This window comes from Aethalodelphis obliquidens, unplaced genomic scaffold (genome assembly GCF_003676395.1).
Source record: "Aethalodelphis obliquidens isolate GAN/ISIS:26980383/991018 unplaced genomic scaffold, ASM367639v1 scaffold29, whole genome shotgun sequence".
Taxonomy (NCBI): domain Eukaryota; kingdom Metazoa; phylum Chordata; class Mammalia; order Artiodactyla; family Delphinidae; genus Aethalodelphis; species Aethalodelphis obliquidens.
Window position 1 is genome coordinate 16240240 of NW_020837973.1, and position 21769 is coordinate 16262008.

Sequence of the window (21769 nt, forward strand, 5' to 3'; positions counted from 1 at the left end):
GTCAGGAGACAGAGAGCACTTCAGCACCTGGGCAAATATGCAAGAGGGGAAGCTCCCTAGCTGAAGCGGTGGCTATATTGGAAAGAAGCCTCTGAGTTCTATAGCTGGTGCCAGCTTATAGAGACTAGACTTGTCATATCAAACAAGTCTTCAACTTGTTTTTCCTCATTCCTCTAAATTTAAGCTCCTTTTTAATATTGTTGAGTTGTTGTCAAAATGTTGATTATGTATACACCTACATTTCTTTTTTTGTAAATATCATGAAGGTTGGTTCACTCTTGGCAACTATATTTTCCATGGAAAAAAATTAGAAAGTGTGTAGAGAGAATTTTTTCTATGAATGAAACTTCTGTTACACCAAATGTCTACTACAGAGTCTATAGCATTTTTGATGCCTTAAATTATTTTAAGATAGAATTTCTCCTTATCTGGGAAAGGTAAATATACTGGAACATTTATGATTTAAATGCCTGGATGTGAAGCTTAGACTTGTTGAGCTATGAGGTGGTGCAATGTGTATTATTGAATTTTAGGTATCAAATTGTTTATAGTACATTAGTAGTGTCTTTTTTTTTCCTTAGTTTGAATATATGTGAATAATTTCTAAGTGATATTCTACCTCATTAGCAAGTTTTAAAGATACCTCTAAATAGTGCTAATGTTACCTATTTTGGTGTTAAGACTACATAATTTTATGTGACATAGAGATACAGATATTATTTCATATTTTTTCTGAATATTCCATAATTTCATATGTGATCCTTTTCCAATAATTTCTTAGACTCCATCATAAAATGTTAATGATTAGCTGAAGTACATTTAAGAAAGGAAGACTTCATGGGAATAATAAAAGAGAATTTGGTTCATTGAAGCTTGTCCCTTTTTTTTTTTTTTTTTTGCGGTACACGGGCCTCTCACTGTTGTGGCCTCTCCCGTTGCGGAGCACAGGCTCCGGACGCGCAGGCTCAGCGGCCATGGCTCACGGGTATAGCCGTTCCGCGGCATGTGGGATTTTCCCGGACCGGGGCACGAACCCGTGTCCCCTGCATCGGCAGGTGGACTCTCAACTGCTGCACCACCAGGGAAGCCTGAAGCTTGTCCCTTTTAATATACTTTTTTCCCAGGATAGTCTTGATTCTAATTGATTTTAAAAAGACCTCGTACCTTTCCTTCAGTAGCTTTACCAGGTGAGCAAATAAGTCATTTCCTAAGATTAACCCTATGCCCTAGCCTATAAGAACTGTAATCAACTGATCATTACATTTATTCTGACTAGTTAATATTTTTATTACATGAATAAGATTTACTTGGGAAAGTGACCACCTTTACACAAGATACATATTTATTTATGATTCTGGGAGAAAGTTGATTGACACGTAAGTGGTTAAGATACTGTAATATGATTTATCCAGGATGTCTGACATCATAGGGTTAACCAGAGAGTTTCAAAATCTCTACATTAAATTGTTTTATGCAGATATAGTATACATTGGAAATGCTACTTTCAAATTAAAAAAAAAGACACACAAGGAATCTGGGATTTCCCTGAATCTAAGACACTTGTATTGGATACTAATCATTAAGCATTACGTTAAGCTCTGCCTGTAATGTTTTTAATACATGAATAAAATAAAAGACTAATTCTACAGCTATTCAAATGCCACACATTAAAAGGACAATTGTCCTATATCAGAATATTCACCGTAATTGGGAATAATACCTTTAAAATTGCTTAACCTACATTCTATGTTATCATTTGTCAACAGGCAGCATTGCAAAGCTGATTCTCCTGTACAAATTTATTTTCTTCAAAGTAATGATACAATGGGCCACTTTTTAACACTCTCTCACTTTTAATCATAAGCATGACTCATAAAGAACTGAAAAAACTGTAAACTTATAAATCCCAACTGAAAATCATTCTTACTTTTTTCAGCATTCTATGAAGAATTAGAAATTGATTTGTAAAGACTAACTAGTAACAATCAAATCATTTCTAAGAAATATATGCCCATGTCCATAAAAACACATATCTATACAAAACAGAATAAGTAAAGAAAAAAAATCAGTCTACAACTCTGTCATAGCATACAGCCAAATAGGTTAAAACAAATCATAAAATGATTGATGTGTTATGACCAGTTAGTTTCTAAACAGGCAATTTCAAATTATTCCAAAATATCCAACCTTAAAAGAATTCCACAAACTTATTTATTTATAGCTGTTATCTTGTCTGAAAGAATATTCTCTTCAGGTGTATGTATCTTGTTTAATAGAATGAATATAAAATAAAATAATTTTTTCAATTGTCTTTATATATTGTCTCATAACATAGATAAATATATTTTGTCTTTAATAAGGTTGAATGAAAAACTATTTACAATAGACCAATAACTTGCCTGTTTTATCATTAATTAGAGAATTCCAGCTCTCTTTCAAAATGTATACTTTCAATTTAGCCAGGTTAAATATCAAATTGATATACTATTTATTTAAGTATCTTCCATGATATTTCAACTTAAACAAATGGAGATGTCTTTCCATTCTGGACCTGATGGAATTGTATGTATCTGACTAACTCTCCCATCAAACAGAACTATACAAGCTGCACAATATACATAAAATGACTGCCATTGGAGAGAATTCAATGCAGCGAGGCTTGGATGAGGTATGGTCCTTGAGGGAAAGGAAGCATAACAAGATGAGTTTTACATTCTCAACGACTCAGGGCATTTTTTTTAATATGCTCTGCTATGGAAAAGAGACCAAATTACATACTTTGTGAAACAGAGGTTGGGGTTAAAGGACAGGCACAGTAGCTGAAATGAGAATAAAGGTACAAAGAAGAAACCTCAGAGAAATGAACCCCAAAATTTGAATGCAATCTTCCCTGTGATAATTATAGATATATATACTAAATTTGCATATGTGGAGACTCAAAGAAAGCAAAGCTGGAAGACAAAGGACCTAAGCAGACATTTCAGCAGGCATGAGGCACCAAGAATCAGAGTTTGTAAATGCTTGTGACTCCAGTTGATATTAGAGAAAAATTAGTTTTTAGGAGTAAGAGTATTCCTACTTCCCAGGAATAAGGGGAAAAATGAACTTAACCAGTTATAACAAAGTCTAACTAATTTAGGTAATCATATTCTATATATCTGCAAGAAGAAAAACAACTCTCTGTGGAGGAAGGTGACATAATCAGGAACTTCTACAATCGTTTATCCATAATGTTCAATTAATAGTAATAAGACACGCTTAAAAATGGAAAATGACCAAAACCAAAAAGGAAACAAGCAATAAAAAGACGCAGATATGATATTGATTTAGGAATTATTAGGAAAGGATTTTGAAATAATTAACATTAAGGCTTAAAACATATAGAAAAAAGGTGAAGAATTGTAGCAAATACCAATAATGTGTATTTAATAAGTCAAGGGAAAATGATAGAGCCAAAATATGTCAATGCTGAAGCGTATAGTTAATAAATTTGATACACAAGGTTAATTGGAGGATAAACATGGTGGAAAAGGTTAGTGAACTAGTATATAGGTCAATATAAAATAGCTAGGTCAAAAAAGAGAGATAAAAAAATATGTATATATAGAAGAGTAGACTGATGGTGCATAGTTAAAAGACCAAACATGTATACTTTTGCAGAACCAGTAGTTAAGAAGTGAGGAAATAAGATAGAAGAAATATTTTAGTAAATGCTGACCAAAATTCCCTGGAACTCAATAAAAGATAGCTTCCAAATGCCTTATAATTGAAAAGCAGATTTTTAAAAAAGTAAATACCTCCTAGGTACAACATAGTTAAACTTCTGGAAAGTTAAGCACAGAATATCTTAAAATAAGAAAGATCCATTAAAGTAGAATAAACTATAGTAAAATGATAATAAGACTGAGACTGATTTTTTTTGACAGACAAGATGGTGGTCAGCAGACATTACATCATTAATTATTGAAATAGAAAAAAATATCCTTCAAGCTAGAATTCCATTTCCATTGGAAGTTACCCTTTTAAAAATGTAGGAAAAAGAATGTTTATTAAAAAAACTAAAAAGGAAAAAAAATCATTGTTAGTAGACTAGCACTAAAGGAACAGAAAGGGATTTTTAAAGAAAATTTAGAATTTCCTTTAAAAACGGTTAATGACTATAGAAGGAAAAATGGAAAATAAAGAAAATAAATAGCACCAGGAAGGATAAATTATAATTGACTTAAAACATGATTCTTTAACAAAACAAAACAAAATTACAATTTCACATAAGGCTTAATTTATAAGATGACAAAAATAGCAAAAATCAAAGATTTTTAAAGTTTAAAGTTATTCCATTTTTCAAGTGATAAATTATATTTTAAGGTGGAATGAAATAAATTGAAATGTCTAGAGGAAACGTTAAAGAAAAATAGAAGAAAGTAAAATAAAAAATATTGATGGAGGATAAAATGAACAAAATTAAATACATGAATAATTCATAGAAAGTAAGGAAAGAGAGAAAAGAAACAAAAGAAACAAGTAGCAAGATGATAGACTTAAATAGAAATGTACCAGTAATTAATTATAAGTATAGTAAATAAAAATAAACAACAAAAATGTGAAACCAGATTAAAACAAATCAACAAAAACTTAGTGTCTTAAATAAAACTTAAAAAAAAAGAACAATATAGTAAAAAAGTAAAATGAAAAATATTATACCATCCAACTGTTAACTAAAAAAAGGAAAATGAAATATCTGGAATTGTTATATTAATATCAGGTAAATTGGACTTTAAGTTATGAAGCATTATTAAAGAAAGATGTTTCACAATGACATACTTTCAAAGAGGAAGATATCATACCTTAAATCTGTGTGCATCTGGTAACATGATTTCAAACTATATCTGACCAAAATAAAACAAAACCAAAAAATACTAATAGAAAATAAAAGAATAAATAGAAAAATCCAGTATCATAATGGGATATAATAACATATATCTCTCAAGAGCTGACAAACAAAACTTCTGTTTGAATACAGAAAATTGCAGTGACATAATGAATAAAGTTGAACTAATTTATATATGTAGAAAACTAACCATGAAGCTGTGGAATTTACCTTCTTTTAAATCAAGTATATGCTGACACTTAAAAACACTCTCAAGAAGTTTCAAAATATATGCCTGTAACCATGGTAAAATAAACCAGGTATTTTTTAAAGTATGCTAGAAAAACTCCAACTTGGTGGTAATTGAAATATGCACTTTACATTTTGATGGATCAAAGGAGAAGCTTGCTTGCTTGTTTCTTTTAATTTCTGTTTCAAATAAAATATTAATGCCGAATATATTATATGCCATTTAGATTTGTTCTCATGAAAATGCAAATAATAACTTTAAAACAACGGGCCTTCATCTAAAATATTTTACCATCAACAAAATTACATCAATGTCAATATTTCCATCAGTGGTATTACCTCTTTTACTAACATTAAATTTACCCACATCAGTTAGTTTTCTCATTCTTAGGTTTATGGGAAATACTGCCATCTACTGAGCTTTTAGGACTTGATCCTCCCAATATTACATTGCACTATATCAACTTGAGTCACAAGCAGGCTAAAGTTGTTGCATGACTTAATTTTGCAATTATTTCAAGTTCTTAGGGGAAGTTTTGTTAAACGATCAAATTTCTACTCTTTGATTATGATTATTTGACATGTCTTCTTCTTGTTTCCCCAGACTGGTTATTTATTCTTTGAGGACAATTCTCAAATACAACTTCCTTTAGGGTATAGAAGGTTTGCTTTATGAGCTTTCATGGAAATTACTGATATTTATGCACATTTTCTTTACACAGAATAATAGACCTCAGTGACTTTTTATCTGTCTGAGAATCAATTATGGAATAACCATAACATAGTTAAAACCAGAGAAGGAAATAGCAAGAATCTTAAGAAGTAGAATAGATTCCTTTCAATAGAAGAACTTATATTGAGGAACTTACACCTTGAGATATTGTCTCTGAAGAAGAACTGGGCATCCCTTGTGTCCTCTGAGTAAGGATTCAAGGCACAGATGGGCTGATTTGTCCTCTTTCACTGTGAGTCTGACAAGTAGCTCTCTTTCCTAATTCTTCCTGCCCACATGTAGGCATTACTGGAATTGAGCAGTAGCTGTCCTCTTAGTTGGACATGTACCATCCAATCTCTGTTCTCCCCTATAGCCTCCCTGACACTGGCAGCCCTCTTCCACCTGGACTTTCATTTGCCTTGTATTCCAGGCCACTGAGTTTGCATCTGCCTAGTGTAGAGAGTCTTTGTAAAGCAAATTATTAGTCTAGTTCACCTGTAACTCTCAAATGCTTACTCAAAACCCATTTATCTTAAATTAAGATACACTGATAACTTTAAATTAAGATACAAGATGTAACAAGCTGATTTTCACAGGCCATAGCAAATTGATAGGAAGAGAAAGACGTTGTAAAAAATGCTATGAGGGAATATTTTGCAAAGCTTTGTGTGCCAGATGTTTAAACCAGAGTCAGTCAGTTATGGTAAAACATGGCTCTCTCAAGTGAAGAGAAAAAAAAGTCAGAAGAACTGTAAGCCAAACAAAACAAAAACATCTTAAGAGAAACAATTAGACTACTGGGTCCATTTGATGACTGATCTTTATAGAATTTGAACTGTATATAGATTTCATGGTGCATTTCATGGTGCTTCATGAACTCAAGTCCTCATAGTACATCATTTTTTTTTTCCTCCATGCGGTTTGCAAAGTTTCCCACTATATATCTAGCCACTTGGTGAGTTATAATGCTTGTGGGAAAATTAAAGAATACTTTACTGCAAGCTACTCTTGTCATGGTGACACCAAATCATTCTGAAAACAGCAATGTGTTTAGTGCAATATGAGTGCACAATAAAATATCTTTTAAACAAATCAGAGTGTGAGGTTCCGGGTGTGTACTGCCTCTGTTTCAAAACACTAAGAGCATCTCAGCATGTGGCAGGATTGACAGTTGTCAGTCATTCTGCACAGACTGCTACAGACGGAAGACATGTAGATCCCATTGGATATAATGAGTTAATTCAATGAGTGTACGTTTATTCTGTGTCCTTGTCAGGTAAAACAATTGTTTTTTCCTATGAACTGATGCTTCAGCAACTATCATCAATCAAAATAAATTAGGAATATACTTTTCTATATTCATCACCATTACAATTTTCGGCTGATTTCTAAAATCAGTTTTAATGGACTTATCTATTTAAAAATCAGTTTATGGAGAGAAGGAGGGAGAGAAAGAATGGGAGATATTATTTGTACCAAGATCAAGCATTTATTGAGCCCCTACTGTGTAGAGTTTGAGTTTTTCACTCTATTATAATAAGGGTTATAATATTAATATCTTTAAAATAGTGGTGGTAGAATCTATTTGAAAATAAGGTAGGTTGAAAATAAGGTTGGTGTTGTAAGTTATAATAAAGTTTATATTCAGCTGAGTTCAACAGCACTTTTCTCATAATGAAATATGTGTATATGTATATTGTGTGGAATAAGGGATAAAATGAATACAAAAGTACACTGTAGGGTTTCCCTGGTGGCACAGTGGTTGAGAGTCCGCCTGCCGATGCAGGGGACACCGGTTCGTGCCCCGGTCCGGGAAGATCCCACATGCCGCGGAGCGGCTAGGCCCGTGAGCCATGGTCGCTAAGCCTGCGTGTCGGGAGCCTGTGCTCCGCAACGGGAGACGCCACAACAGTGAGAGGCCCGCGTACCGCCAAAAAAAAAAAAGTACACTGTAACTTTGTAAAATTACTTGATTTTTTTTTTTTTTTTTTTGTGGTATGTGGTCTTTTAACAATAGTAATTTGACAGAGTATTTAAATTCGACTAATTTACTCATTCATTTAGTAGTCATTTATCCAGGGCTGGGCAGTGATCTGAATATTTAAGGTTACAAAGACAAATCAAGCATCATTCTTACTTAGAGGGACTCAAAGTAGGGGAGATATGCACCTATGGAAATAAATATAGCATAAACGTTCATGGGAAAGTGCTATGTAACAGGAAATGAGGGTTAATTAACTCTCTGCTAATTCTGCAACAGAGGTCAGAGAAACTTGTAAGTGGGCTTTTAAACAAAGGAATGTGAGTGTGGAAACTTCTGGGCTGATTTAAGGATGTGCAAACTGTTATATTTTCAGAACAGGCAGTATTCCATCGTGTATGGAGTGTACTGAGAATGATGCTGAGAGATAAGGCTGGGGACAGCCTTTCATACTGACTTGTGGAGAGACTTTATTGACATCCCACGCTGTCTACTTCGTTACAGTTTTTAAACAGCATGTGTAAGTAGGACAGCTCCCCTATAGGACTTTATGATAATTAATGGTTTTTCTATAAAGTGTCATCCACAGTTTCTGCCACATTAAAATTACTCAAATATGTTTCCTTCCCTTTCTGAGGGTGTCACAAACACCATTTCATTCTGAGCTCACAGAACTGACACTCTTTCCCCTTGAATTGCCTGATAGTTTGTGCTCTGTATTCACAAGGTTCATATTCTACTTTGAGATCAGACTTTATTATATTAGCCGTACCCTGTGGTTGGATGGCATGTTTGTGTGTGTGTGTATGTGAAAAGTGTTCATTCCTAACCTGCAGGATTTTTCTTTTAATTTCAGTCACAAAGCGTACATTTTTGACTATTTTGCAAGAGTAGAATGCCCATATCAAAATGTATTATGAATATCTCCATGAATTCCTTAGTAATACATAACCACTTCAGCAAATGCAGGATATCATTCTTTAGTACCACTATCTCATTTTTAATATTTAACTGTGATGCCAACTGAAATGGATATCTAACACAATAACAATTATCTGCCAGGCTCAGGAGACCACAGATGGAGTGATTTCTTTAGTCTTGTGTATAAAAGGAAGACCATACAAAACAAAATATTCCCATTTAAGATAATAGTAACATGATATTATATGTTCAAGTATAGTTGACCCTTGAACAACATGGAGGTTAGGAGCGTCTAACCTCTATGCTGTCCAAAAATGCGTATAACTTATAGTCAGCCCTTTGTATCCAGGTTCCTCAGTATCTGCAGATACAACCAACCACAGATCTGATCATGTATTCCTGTAGTACTTACTACTGAGAAAAATCCATGTAAAAGTGGACCCTTATAGCTCAAATCTGTGTTGTTCAAGGGTCAACTGTATTTCAATCTGTTTTACATAAATGAATAGTGATAAGTGCAAATCAGAAGAAACAGGTACGTACTTTGAGGAAACCGTGGGGGGTTGTCATTGACATCTGTCAGGGTGATGTTGACCGTGGTGGATCCCGACAGCCCTCCAACTTGCCCAGCCATGTCTTTGGCTTGAATGACCACTGAGTAATGTTCTCTGGCTTCTCTGTCCATATTATGTAAGGCAGTTCTAATAACTCCTGTAATACATATTTTAAACAAAACAGTATGGATTATACATTAAATGAGAAGCAACAAGGTATCTCTCTCTTTTTTCTTCTTTCTTTTAAGAAAAGTAGTTTTAACTGAAATGCTTTTGAGAGAAAACCAGGCTTCTGAGACAAACAGTACCTTGACAATGTTATTAAAACTGTCTCATCGAAATATTTATTTATAACCACGCATCCCTAACCAATCTATTAGAGGCAAATGAAGATACCTATCTCTTGGTGGTCCTTGGGGTCACTGGCCTCTAGAGGGCAGCCCTGCAGTCCCTGCTCTTTCCTTCTGTGGGTGGCCTGAATATTTCACAACTCATTCTCCTCACAAGTGTTAGCTGAGATGTTTTGAGCAGAGGTTAATTTTCTTCCTTACAGAACAATTTACATAGTTTTCTGACAGGGTTGTCAAAGTTTGATGATGAAAAACAATGGAGGAGTGTAGACACTTGAACAAAGATTACAGGCAGGAGGCATTTTAACATTTATCAAGACTAAGAAACTGACTTTTTGTCAGGAAATAACTACAATAAGAACTAGATCTAAGTACACAAGCAAAATAAAGTGATGAGATTGGTTCCAAAACTTGCATGTAAAAGTCACATTCTTTGTCTTGTAGTACCAAAAAAGACACTTAATGCACTTTCTAATTAATTAATTAATGCACTTTCTCATTATATTAATTAATTAATTAATTATATTAATTAATTTGTTATAATTAATATAACAAAATGTTATATATCCATATGTAGTTCTGTGTAGGCAAACACACACATGCACACATAAATTAGATTTGTCAATAAAGCCTTACATTTAGAAACTGGAACACATTTTCTAGCAGGTCAAGTTTATGCAAGGACTATCAAATATGTCTTAAAATAAAAAATTGTCCTCATATACATGAGCCATATTAAACATAAGCATATAAATATATAAGCATACATGTGTTGATATTTTATATTCATATAAATGTACAATATAAATATATTTGCTACTCGAAACATAGGTCACCATTTAACAACCACCTTTTTACTTTTATTTAAAATAGTTGGATCATGTCACTTTTGAGAAAGACACCAATGGCTTCAATCAAACTCACACTTAATTAGTTAGCAGCACAATTCACGGGATAGTGCCATTTATAATGACTGCCAACTATAGAGCTTAACAAACACTTTTGCAGACAATATATTGATATAATAGGAGAAAATGGGTTTGTATATTCAAGTGGAAAAGATAGTCTTTTAAAAGTGGAAAGGATTAGTCAATCAGTTGTTTTGAATACAGAACACTTAACCACTTCCTTTTTTTTTTTTTTCACTGAATTGATTGCACATGCAATGCTCTGAGAGGAGAGCCACAGGTCCCAGGAAAAGAGATCCCCCTACTTTCAAAACTTGTGAACATATAATTGAGGGAATTTAGGAGAACTTTCCTGAAGCTAAATAGGAATGAAAATTATTCTTATCAAAAGAAATTACAATAATATGATAATAAATGATTCATCTAATTCATGCGTATGAAAAAGCCCCAAGCATCCTTACTAAATAGAACATTTTATCACATATGGTAATTATATAAGAAAAAATTAAATTGATGCAGAAAGGAACAAGTTAAGAATTTATGAAAATATTTAATGAAAGAAATGTATATTCTCTGATGTTTGAAAAAAAAATGCCATTCTAAAAAGAATACACTAGAAATGGGACTTGCCTCTGATGTGCAGAAGTATGAGATTACTGTCCAGGATGTTTTACAATGAAATCATTACAGTGATATTTGCAGAATATACATATGTGAAAATAAAATCTGTCATTAAAAAAGTGAAAGATATTTTTATGCAATTTGAATGTTATTCATTTCAGAGGATCAGAGAAGAGGAATTAGCACAACCCCTGTTTTACAGCATGGACTTTAATAATTCCATTGCAATAGCCATTATCTCCCTTCTTTTATAATACTGCTACTCTGACATGAAATGGGAAGAAATTTGTCAGCTAAATTTGCTTATGGAAAGAAAAGAGCATATCCAGAATTGACACATCTTTCTCAGAAACGATTGTTTAAGGGTTCATTTAAACTCTCGGTTCTCTTGAGAAAGGCTCAGTTGCATGTGCTTAGCTATGACCTCCCCTGAGGGCACATAGGTAATTGGGGAATGTTCAGGCAAATTGCCATAGCAACATGATCCCTGTATACAATAACCTTATTCAAACATGTGGCCCAGATGCTTGTAAGTAGGGTAGTCTAGAACACAGCTGATGCACAGTAACACAGTTTTTCCTCTTAAGTAGACTTTATTTTCTAGAGCAGTTTTAGGTCCATAGTAAAATTAAGAAAGTACAGACAGTTACCATGTACCCTTTTCCTCCTGACACACACAGCCTCCCCAGCTAGCACCATTCTGTATTAAAATGATGCATTTGTTACCGGTGATGAGCCTACATTGACATGTTCTCACTCAAAGTACATAATTTACATTAGGGATCACTCAGTGTTGTACATTCTATGGGTTTGGACACATGTATAATGATTTGTATCCATCATTGTAGTATTGCACAGAATAATTTAACTGCCCTAAAAATCCTGTCTGTTCCACCTATTCACCCTCCCTCCCCTCAACCTTGGCAACCACTGATCTTTTTACTGTTTCCACATTTTGCCTTTTCCAAAAAGTCATATAACTGTATTCATACAGTGTGCAATTTTTTGCAGATTGGCTTCTTCAATTAGTAAAAGGCATTTAAGGATCCTCCACGTCTTACCATGGCTTGATAGCTCATTTCTTTTTAGTGCTGAATAATATTCCTCTATTTGGATGTGCCTGTTTATTCATTCACCTACTGAAGGACATCTTGGTAGCTTTCAAGGTTTGGTGATTATGAATAAAACTGCTATAAACATCTGTGTGTAGGTTTTTGTGTGGACATAAGTTTTCATCTCCTTGATGTAAATATCAAGGAGTGTGATTGCTGGATCTTATGTTAGGACTCTGTTTAGTTTTGTAAGAAACTGCCAAATTGTCTTCCAAAGTGGCTGTACCATTTTGCATCCCCACTAACAATGAATGAATTTTTGTTGCTTCACATTTTTGTCAGGTTTTTGTGTTGTCAGTGTTCAGACTGTCACCATTGTATTAGGTGTATAATGGTATCTCACTGATGTTTTAACTTGCATTTCCTTAATGGCACATAATGATGAAAATTGGTTCATATGTTTATGTCCATATGTATGTCTTCTTTGGTGAGGTATGTTAAGGTCTTTTGTCCATTTTTTAAAATCAGGTTATTTGTTTTCTTATTGTTGAGTTTTAAGAGTTATTTGCATATTTTAAATAACAGTCCCCTACTAATAAGTCTTTTGCAAATACTGTCTCTCAGGCTATTACTTGTCTTCTCATTTTTTTGAGTGTCTTTCACAGTTTAGAAGTTTTTAATTACTTTGAAATCCATATTATAAATTATTTCTTTCATCAATCACAACTTTTATGTTATACCTAAAGTCACAGCCTAAGATACTTAATGTCATCTAGATTTTCTTCCATGTTGCCTTCTAGGAATTTTATAGTTTTATATTTAGGTCTGTGACACATTTTGAGTGACATTAAGCTAAGAGTGTAATATCTGTGTCATTTTTTTGGCATGTGGCTGTCAATTTGTTTCAGCACCATTTGTGGAAATAACAAATTTTTCTCCATTGTATAATATTTACTTCTTTGTCAAAGGTCAGTTGACTACATGCATGAGAAACAATTTCTGGGCTCTCTAATCTGTTCCATTGGTATATTTGTCTATTCTTTCATCAATACTACACTGCCTTGATTACTATAGCTTTATAGTAAATCTTGAAGTAGGGGACTGTCAGTCTTCCTAATTTGTTCTTCTCCTTTAATATTGTGTTGGCTATTCTGGGTCTTTTGCCTCTACATACAAACTTTAAAACAAGTTTTTCAATGCCTACAAAATAGCTTTTAGGGATTTTGATTGGTATTCCATTGATAAAGTTGAGAAGAACTGACAATATCGAGTTTTACCTATCCATGGACATAAAATATATCTCCATTTATTTAATAATACTTCTTGTTTCTTTCATGAGAGTTTTGTAGTTTTCCTTATATCAATTTCATACCTTTTTTATTAGATTATACCCAAGTATTTCTTTTAGGGGAAGCTAACCTAAATCATCTTGTGTTTTTAACTCAAAGTCAACTTGTTCATTGCTGGCATATAGGAAAGAGATTGACTTTTATATATTAACCTTGTATCCTGAAACCTTGCTCTCTCAAGACTGCATCCTTGAAAATAACTCCTGCTGTGGGAAATGTGGGCAGAACGCACATTCCAAGGTCAGAGAAGGGGATGTGGATCCTCTGGTTGCCTGGGTCCAGCTTGCTGGTCAACTGGCATTCACATCCTCTGGATGACCTCCCCCAATATCCATAACAACTACTACAGGTGATTTCAGTGTAAGTGGGTCCAAACTATGTTTTGAAAAGCCACAATTAGAAAGACGAAGTTCTGCCATTATGTATTCATACATTTCTTCAATTTTATTGCCATCTTGTCATGTCAATAAAAGCATGTATGAGGATATACACATGTGCACAGACAACAAACAATATGCAATAGTAATATACATTTTTCAAAATTGTGAAGCCTAAACTCATGTACAAGACTAGGATAAACTATATTTACACAGTCCAAATAAGAATTGATGTTTTGGTTTCTTGTTTGGCTTTTCTGCCATGTACCCACGGACCCAGTAATTGTAATATAACTTATTTTTGTCTTCCAAATAAACATAATAAGGACTTACCACATGGCCCTTTTATTAAGTAAATTTGTGAAGAAAACAACTCAGAGCAGCTAAATTAATCACCATAAATTATTGCATTGTTTGTTTAAAAACAAAGAAAACGCTCCTCTTTTCAGTAAATGCTAGGTAACTGGTAATGGCATATTCTGAATGTTTGATATCTTCACTAGCAATGTTTACTTCAAAAATTTTAACAGGAATTGTTCCTCTTATTCTCCTGTGATGCTGGGTTGCATCAACAGGATGTCCTTACCCTTGTATCATTTTGTTTTGTTTCTTATTACTTTCCTTTTAAACAATTGTAGGTGCCCCACTGCTTGCAAATTACCTTCTGACTACTGCTTCCCAATCATGTTGCTATGTAGGGGCCTGTAACTGGGAATGACTCTCTGCTCAATACAGGCTCATAACATTGAAACTCGTCTGTGGTCATAAACATTACTCAGTGAACCTGACTCACTAACCCACTTTGTGTTTTTGTTTCCTGACTGATGATATTCATATAGAGCAATAGACCCTCCAAAATTTTCTCTTGTACTTTACCCACTAAAAAGTATTTAAGATGGAAATATACAAATCTAGTTGATTAGATAATACCACAGAAGACTTCAAAATAAAACCCCTAAAAGTTTGAAACAAATAAACAAGCATGACATTCAAATTCCTACAAAAACCTTCAAGGTACATATATGCATTTATAAGAGGAACTGGTAAATTTTCTTCCAGGTTTTAACTACACATACTCATTTTGGCTCAATTGCTTGTTTTGCCTCTGAATTTGTTCAATCGTTCATTCATTCATTTAAAGTCTATTATGTCATTTTGTAATGTCTATTAAAATGTATTGGAGCCCTAGTGTTTCTCTAATGGGGCACAAGGGCCACTTAACAAAATCACATGAATTGACAATTATCATGCAACTCCAAGGGCACTATTTTAGACCTACTGTATCAGAATCTGGGGAAGTGGGCCCAGCATCAATCAATATTTGTGACAAGCCCCTTCTGTGATTCTCATGAGCAGTCCAATTTGAGATATCCACCTACAGTTGAGAACATATGATATCTGGCCTCAAGGTGCTCATATTTCATTGGAGGAGCTGCTCATTTAAAATAATTAATATGAACACTGAGAGGTTTATAAATGTTTAGAAGTTTCAATTTCTACACAATGACACTTAATATCTTGGCAGTAATAATTCATCTTTCCAACTACCTAATTGTGATGATCTAGGTATCTGGCAGATTTTTTGTTATATATTAAATTGCTATTTGTTTCAACATTTAGTATATTATATGCTACTTCTATTCAACTACACATTATGAATTTTCCCTACTAACTTTGTAAAGGTAATGTGGCTTCCATAAATTCCTGTTTACATTGAAATAAAAAACATTCAGACATTGAATCTATACGTATGCAACATTACCACTGTTTCAGAAACCTTTTTTCTTCATTTGTCACCAATCCAATGTATATTGAATGTGTCTCTGCTCTGTTTAAAATGTGGAATACAAAGGTATATAGGATAGAGCTTATGACTTTAGAAGGTCATGGTTAGAGTGTTTACAGACAGGGAAATAAATATGCAAATATGGAAAGTTAAGTAATACTGCAAATAGATTTTGTTAAATGGAAGACAAAACACAGACTTGAAAGGTTTTAGTTATCGAAATGGATGAGCATGACCAAGGAGTACTTTATGGGACAATGACAAGTTTGTAGGATATGAAAGGTAGATGGAGAAGTAGAGAATCCATGGAAAGGAGATCTGACATGAACAAAGGTGTGGATATAGAATGTGCATGGCTGTATCGACCACACTGGCTTCATTGGAAAACAACTGTAGGAGAATAATAGACATTAGGTACTCATTAATACTCTCAGAATATTTCTAGGTTTTGTTCCTCAAGTGACTGAAAGTTTGAATAGCTCCACTGATACCCCTGTGGAAAGTCAAGACTGACTATACTTCACTACTGGTAAGTTGTTACAGTCTGTGGTTGGGCAGATGCATGGTTATCTCTATGGATAAATTTAGCACATTTCAGACTCTAAAGCTTCAGTGGATAACTGATTAAACTTCATAATTTTATTTATATTTTCACTATACTATATATTTTATTTTTAAAGAAAAAATATAAGATATATGAAACACTGGCATCCCAGAATTTAAAAAAAAACATACTTAACTTCAATCTATGACTCATGGAATTAACAATCCTAAATTTATGAATGTTGACATCTTTATGATTTAGTAGGAAGATTCAATTTTTCCTCCTCTAGATTTTTTTCTTCCTACCATTAAAATGGACAGTGAAGCGTTTTATTTCTGGTGAGCAGAAAAGGATGGCGAGTTCACAGGTTTTGAGTATGGGCTGTGACCTCTTCAGGTATAGGCATGGAAGTATAGGCACTCTCTTCAAGTATATAGCTCATATTTTTTCTCCATATTCTTCATGAGAGAGAAAGCTCAAAGTTTAAATAACTTTCTCCACATCAGAACTTTGCAGAAGCTGAAATATAACCCAGGACTTCCTGACAGTAAAATCAGAATGCCACAGTGCCGTTAGTTCAAGTAATGAAGTCCTTAACCTTGTAGACCCGTAGGAGTGGCTTGTACTATTGTGAAAGAGAGAGACAGGGAGGGGTGTGTCTGTGGAAGGAGAGAGAGAGAGAGATAGAGAGAGGAGAAGAGGAGGTGGAAAGAGGAACAGTATTATAAAAATGGGCATTACCTTCTCTATGGATTTGGGGACAAAGATCAGACAGATTCAAAGAGAATGTAGTTGTGTTTATGCATCAATAAATATGCTTCTGACCTAGAAGGTTTTATTTCAATATTTTTCTCATTTTAGCATTATGCTTAATGTTTATATCTGCTATCAAGGATTCAATGTGATCTACAACTTCCAAACACCAGTCTTTCTAGTCAATATATTTAATAACCACACTGATAAAGTCATAGGTTTGCCAGGGCATTTGTGAAGGCCAAATATTCTATAGACTTGCAGGCTTTCAGCTTAACTACTCCGGTCAGCAAAAGTGTACTGAGACAGCACTGTAGGGAGAAAAATAAATAATAAACTTCAAAAAAGGCTTACCTGGGTGATGAAATTCCAGTGGTGATGATAATGATGATGATAGAACTACTGACAGTTATTAAGTATTTGTTAAGCATAATGAGGAATATTTATGTTAAATCACTAAATCCTCACGCTAAGTCCTCACATCAACTGACTATGGATGCTATTCATATTATCCCCTTTTTGTATCAAAGAGTGATTGCAAGAACAGAAATGTTAAGAAAAGTGCCCAAGGACAGATAGGTATCATACAGTCAGTATTTAATCCATGCAATTAGAATTCACAGCCTGCTGTCACAATCACTACCTTCTGAGCTTCTGATTCCTTGTGAGTAAATTGAGGAAAATACTGCAAAAGAGCCTGAAGTAGATTTTGGGAGAATGTCTGCATCTTAATAACATGGTATCAGAAGAAATCTCTGTTTCTCTTGGCCAGTTTGGGTCCTAGTAGCACTGGAATCAAAGTTCTGATGATAATCAAGGAGATGTCAGGAAAACGGTGGATACAATGGGTAACCAAATGATCTGACTCCAAAAGATGAGGTTTCAGCCTTTTGTTCAACAGGAGAAAGAGTGAGAAACTTAGAAACCTAAGATTCAGCTTGCTGCAAGTGGCCATTATCTATTTATGGTCTCTTTGCAGGGTATCAAATTAACTTTGGCCATTAACTTTGGCTGACCTATGATTGCTTTGACCAATACAATACAGCAGAAGTGACAGTATAACGATTTCTGCCCTGGACTTAAGAGGATTGGAAGCTTCTATCTTGGTATGTATGAACTCTGAGCCTGCAGATAAGTAGTCTAACTACCCTGCTAGAGACCGCATAGAGAGGCCATGAGATGGAAGGGGCGAGGGATGCATCTGAGCCCAGTTCCCCAGCTCTTCCCACTGAAGCACTAGGCATATTAGTGAACTCATCTTTGAATGAGTGCAGGTGCCAGCTGAGTGCTACCAAGTAACACAGTCAGTGTCGCATGGATCAAGAAATTCCCCAGGGGCTTCCCTGGTGGCGCAGTGGTTGAGAATCTGCCTGCCAATGCAGGGCACACGGGTTCGATCCCTGGTCTGGGAAGATCCCACATGCCGCGGAGCAACTAGGCCCGTGAGCCACAACTACTGAGCCTGCACGTCTGGAGCTTGTGCTCCGCAACAAGAGAGGCCGGGATAGTGAGAGGCCCGCGCACCGCGATGAAGAGTGGCCCCCGCTTGCCGCAACTAGAAAAAGCCCTCGTACAGAAACAAAGACCCAACACAGCCAAAAAGAAAAAAAAAGAAAAAAGAAAAAAGAAATTCCCCAGATAACTCCTCAACTTCTTGACTTCCAAAATCACTGTTGTTTTGAAAGCTCTGAGTTGGGGTAGCTTGCAATGACATTCAAATTTGGAATACACACACAGACACACACATAGAAATTTGTAAACATACATATATACATATACCTATGTATACACATACACACATATATACACACATATACATACATACATACACGCATATGTACAAACACACACACATATATTCCTCACAGGGAAATAAATGATGGTTGGCATTTTAGATCTACCCTTAACACCATTAAACTAAGACTAGGTATTCCCTAAATACTATATTCTCTTCTCTCTTCCTTACCCGCTCCCTTTCTCTCTCCTTCCTTCCCCTCCTTCTCTTCCTCCCACCCCACCCTTCTCTCCAGAGCTGGAGTGCATGTACACATACTATACAGAAAAGCCCATGTCTAAACTACTACAGCTATGGTACATGTATACGTATTTCATGAGTTCAGGTAAACATAGTATTTGGAAGATAAAGAGAAGAGGGAAAATAAAATTGACCTTCATATAACTGATGTGTAATGAACACAGGGAATAAAACTTCCTGTAAACACTGAAATTATTAAGATTATTATCATCTGGTAATTTATACTCTATGGGAGTAAAAAAATTATATATGATATTTTTAATTAAGAGATTATATATAAATGTAATTTCAAATATTTATAATATCAGATAAAATATTTTATTACAAGATACTGAATCCAGATATACTCTAACTTAAATATAAATGTATTGTCTTGGAAAATAATAATGAAATAATAAGAAAGAAATTTAGAAATCTAGAAGTAGTCAAGTATAATTTTCCCAAAGTAGCTTATTCATGTGGTTTATTAAAAATTTAGGGGCTAAAAATACAAACACAAAAAAGGAATACTAAGTTTATTATGTAGATATTCCTTGTTTAAATATTGATATATTTTTCTATTACTATGTTTATTTTTTCTACGATTTATTTTTTTTTCTCTTTAGTTTTTATCATATGATGGTTAAAATGAATTTAAAAAGGTAAAATGCTTTATATAGGATTTTTTGGATCACAAATGCTATTTAAGAAATGGTACTTAATATGATTATATCAAAAGACTTTGGAATATTTGTTTTTGAGACAACTATACTTAAAGGCATTTAAATAAGGAAAATACTAAAACATTGCTTTATAAAATGTACATATACAAATGACCAACCAGTTCTATTAGTAATGGTCTAGTTGACAACATAGACCTGTAAGTAAATCAAAATTGACAATTCCTCCTGTAATACCAATTTACCTATTGTGTCATCTGCTTTTTGAATTTTCAAGGAAAGTTTTATTTTTTCACTTAGAGAATGATTTTATTTTACGATGCATTTTATCATAATCTAATAATCTAAGAAGACATTACCATTTGCAATAAGCTGTATATCACAATATGCATGCTATACCTTTGGATATATATGCACATATATTATCTACACGTTATACACATTACATACAGCAAATAGCAGTACTAAACAAACTCATGTGGCCAATCTATAAAACTAGCCTTGAGTTTTCAAGGGTATGCATGTAATATGAGTTGTATTTTCTTTGGCACGTAATTTATGGTTGAATCCTGAAGGCACCTGTGTAGAACTCAAGTGACTATTAAGTGTCTTAGAATAAGAATTAGAATGGGGCCAGGATGATTGTAGTACATTCAAGGAGCGGCATAAAAAAGTGCAAATATAATTGAAAAGTATGGTAAAGTTGTCTTTAGGCTTTCAAGAATGCTCATACATTCTTACTGCCTTTGATCTTTTAAAGATAAGTCTAAAGTGAAAATATCAATGAGGTATCACCTCACACCAGTCAGAATGGCCATCGGCAAAAAACCTACAGGGCTTCCCTGGTGGCGCAGTTGTTGAGAGTCCGCCTGCCAATGCAGGGACGCGGGTTTGTGCCCTGGTCCGGGAAGATCCCACATGCCGCAGAGCGGCTCGACCCGTGAGCCATGGCCGCTGAGCCTGTGCGTCCAGAGCCTGTGCTCCGCAACAGGAGAGGCCACAACAGTGCGAGGCCTGCGTACGGCAAAACAAAAAAAAAAAAAAAAAAAACCTACAAATAGGGACTTCCCTGGTGGTGCAGTGGGTAAGAATCTGCCTGCCAATGCAGGGGACACGGGTTCAAGCCCTGGCCCAGTAAGATCCCACATGCCACAGAGCAACTAAGCCCATGCACCACAACTACTGAGCCTGTGCTCTAGTAGCCGAGAGCCACAACTACTGAAGCCTGCACGCCTAGAGCCTGTGCTCCACAACAAGAGAAGCCACCGCAATAAGCCTGTGCACCCTAACGAAGAGTAGCCCCCCTCGCTGCAACTAGAGAAAACCTGCATGCAGCAAGGACGACCCAACACAGCCAAAAATAAATAAATAAATAAATAAATAAACAAACCTACAAATAATAAATGCTGGAGAGGGTGTGGAGAAAGGGAACCCTCTTGTGCTATTGGTGGGAATGTAAATTGATACAGCCACTATGGAAAACAGTATGGAGGTTCCTTAAAAAACTAAAAGTAGAACTACCATATGACCCAGAAATCTGACTACTGGGCATATACCCTGAGAAAGCCATAATTAAAAAAGATACATGTACCACAATGTTCATTGCAGCACTATTTACAATAGCCAGGACACGGAAGCAACCTAAATGTCCATCAACAGATGAATGGATAAAGAAGATGTGGTACATATATACAATGGAATATTATTCAGCCATAAAAAGGAACAAAAGTGAGTTATTTGTAATGAAGTGGATGAACCTAGAGTCTATCATTCAGAGTGAAGTAAGTCAGAAAGAGAAAAACAAATACTGTATGCTAACGCACATATATGGAATCTAAGAAAACGGTACTGATGAACCTAGTGGCAGGGCAGGAATAAAGACACAGATGTAGAGAACGGACTTGAGGACACAGTGGGGGAAGGGGAAGCTGGGACAAAGTGAAAGAGTAGCACTGACATATATACACTACCAAATATAAACTAGATAGCTAGTGGGAAGCAGCTGCATAGCACAGGGAGATCAGCTCGGTGCTTTGTGACCACTTAGA

The 21769-nt window shown here is 34.7% G+C and overlaps 1 protein-coding gene across 1 annotated transcript in view; it reads right to left on the minus strand.

Moving 5' to 3' along the window:
* CDH18 (cadherin 18) overlaps positions 1-21769 on the minus strand; it is a 354098-nt gene that overhangs the window by 132007 nt on the left and 200322 nt on the right. Inside the window, exon 4 of the mRNA XM_027125360.1 lies at positions 9277-9444. Coding sequence (XP_026981161.1) covers positions 9277-9444 — 168 coding nt within the window. The remainder of the gene's footprint in view (positions 1-9276; positions 9445-21769) is intronic.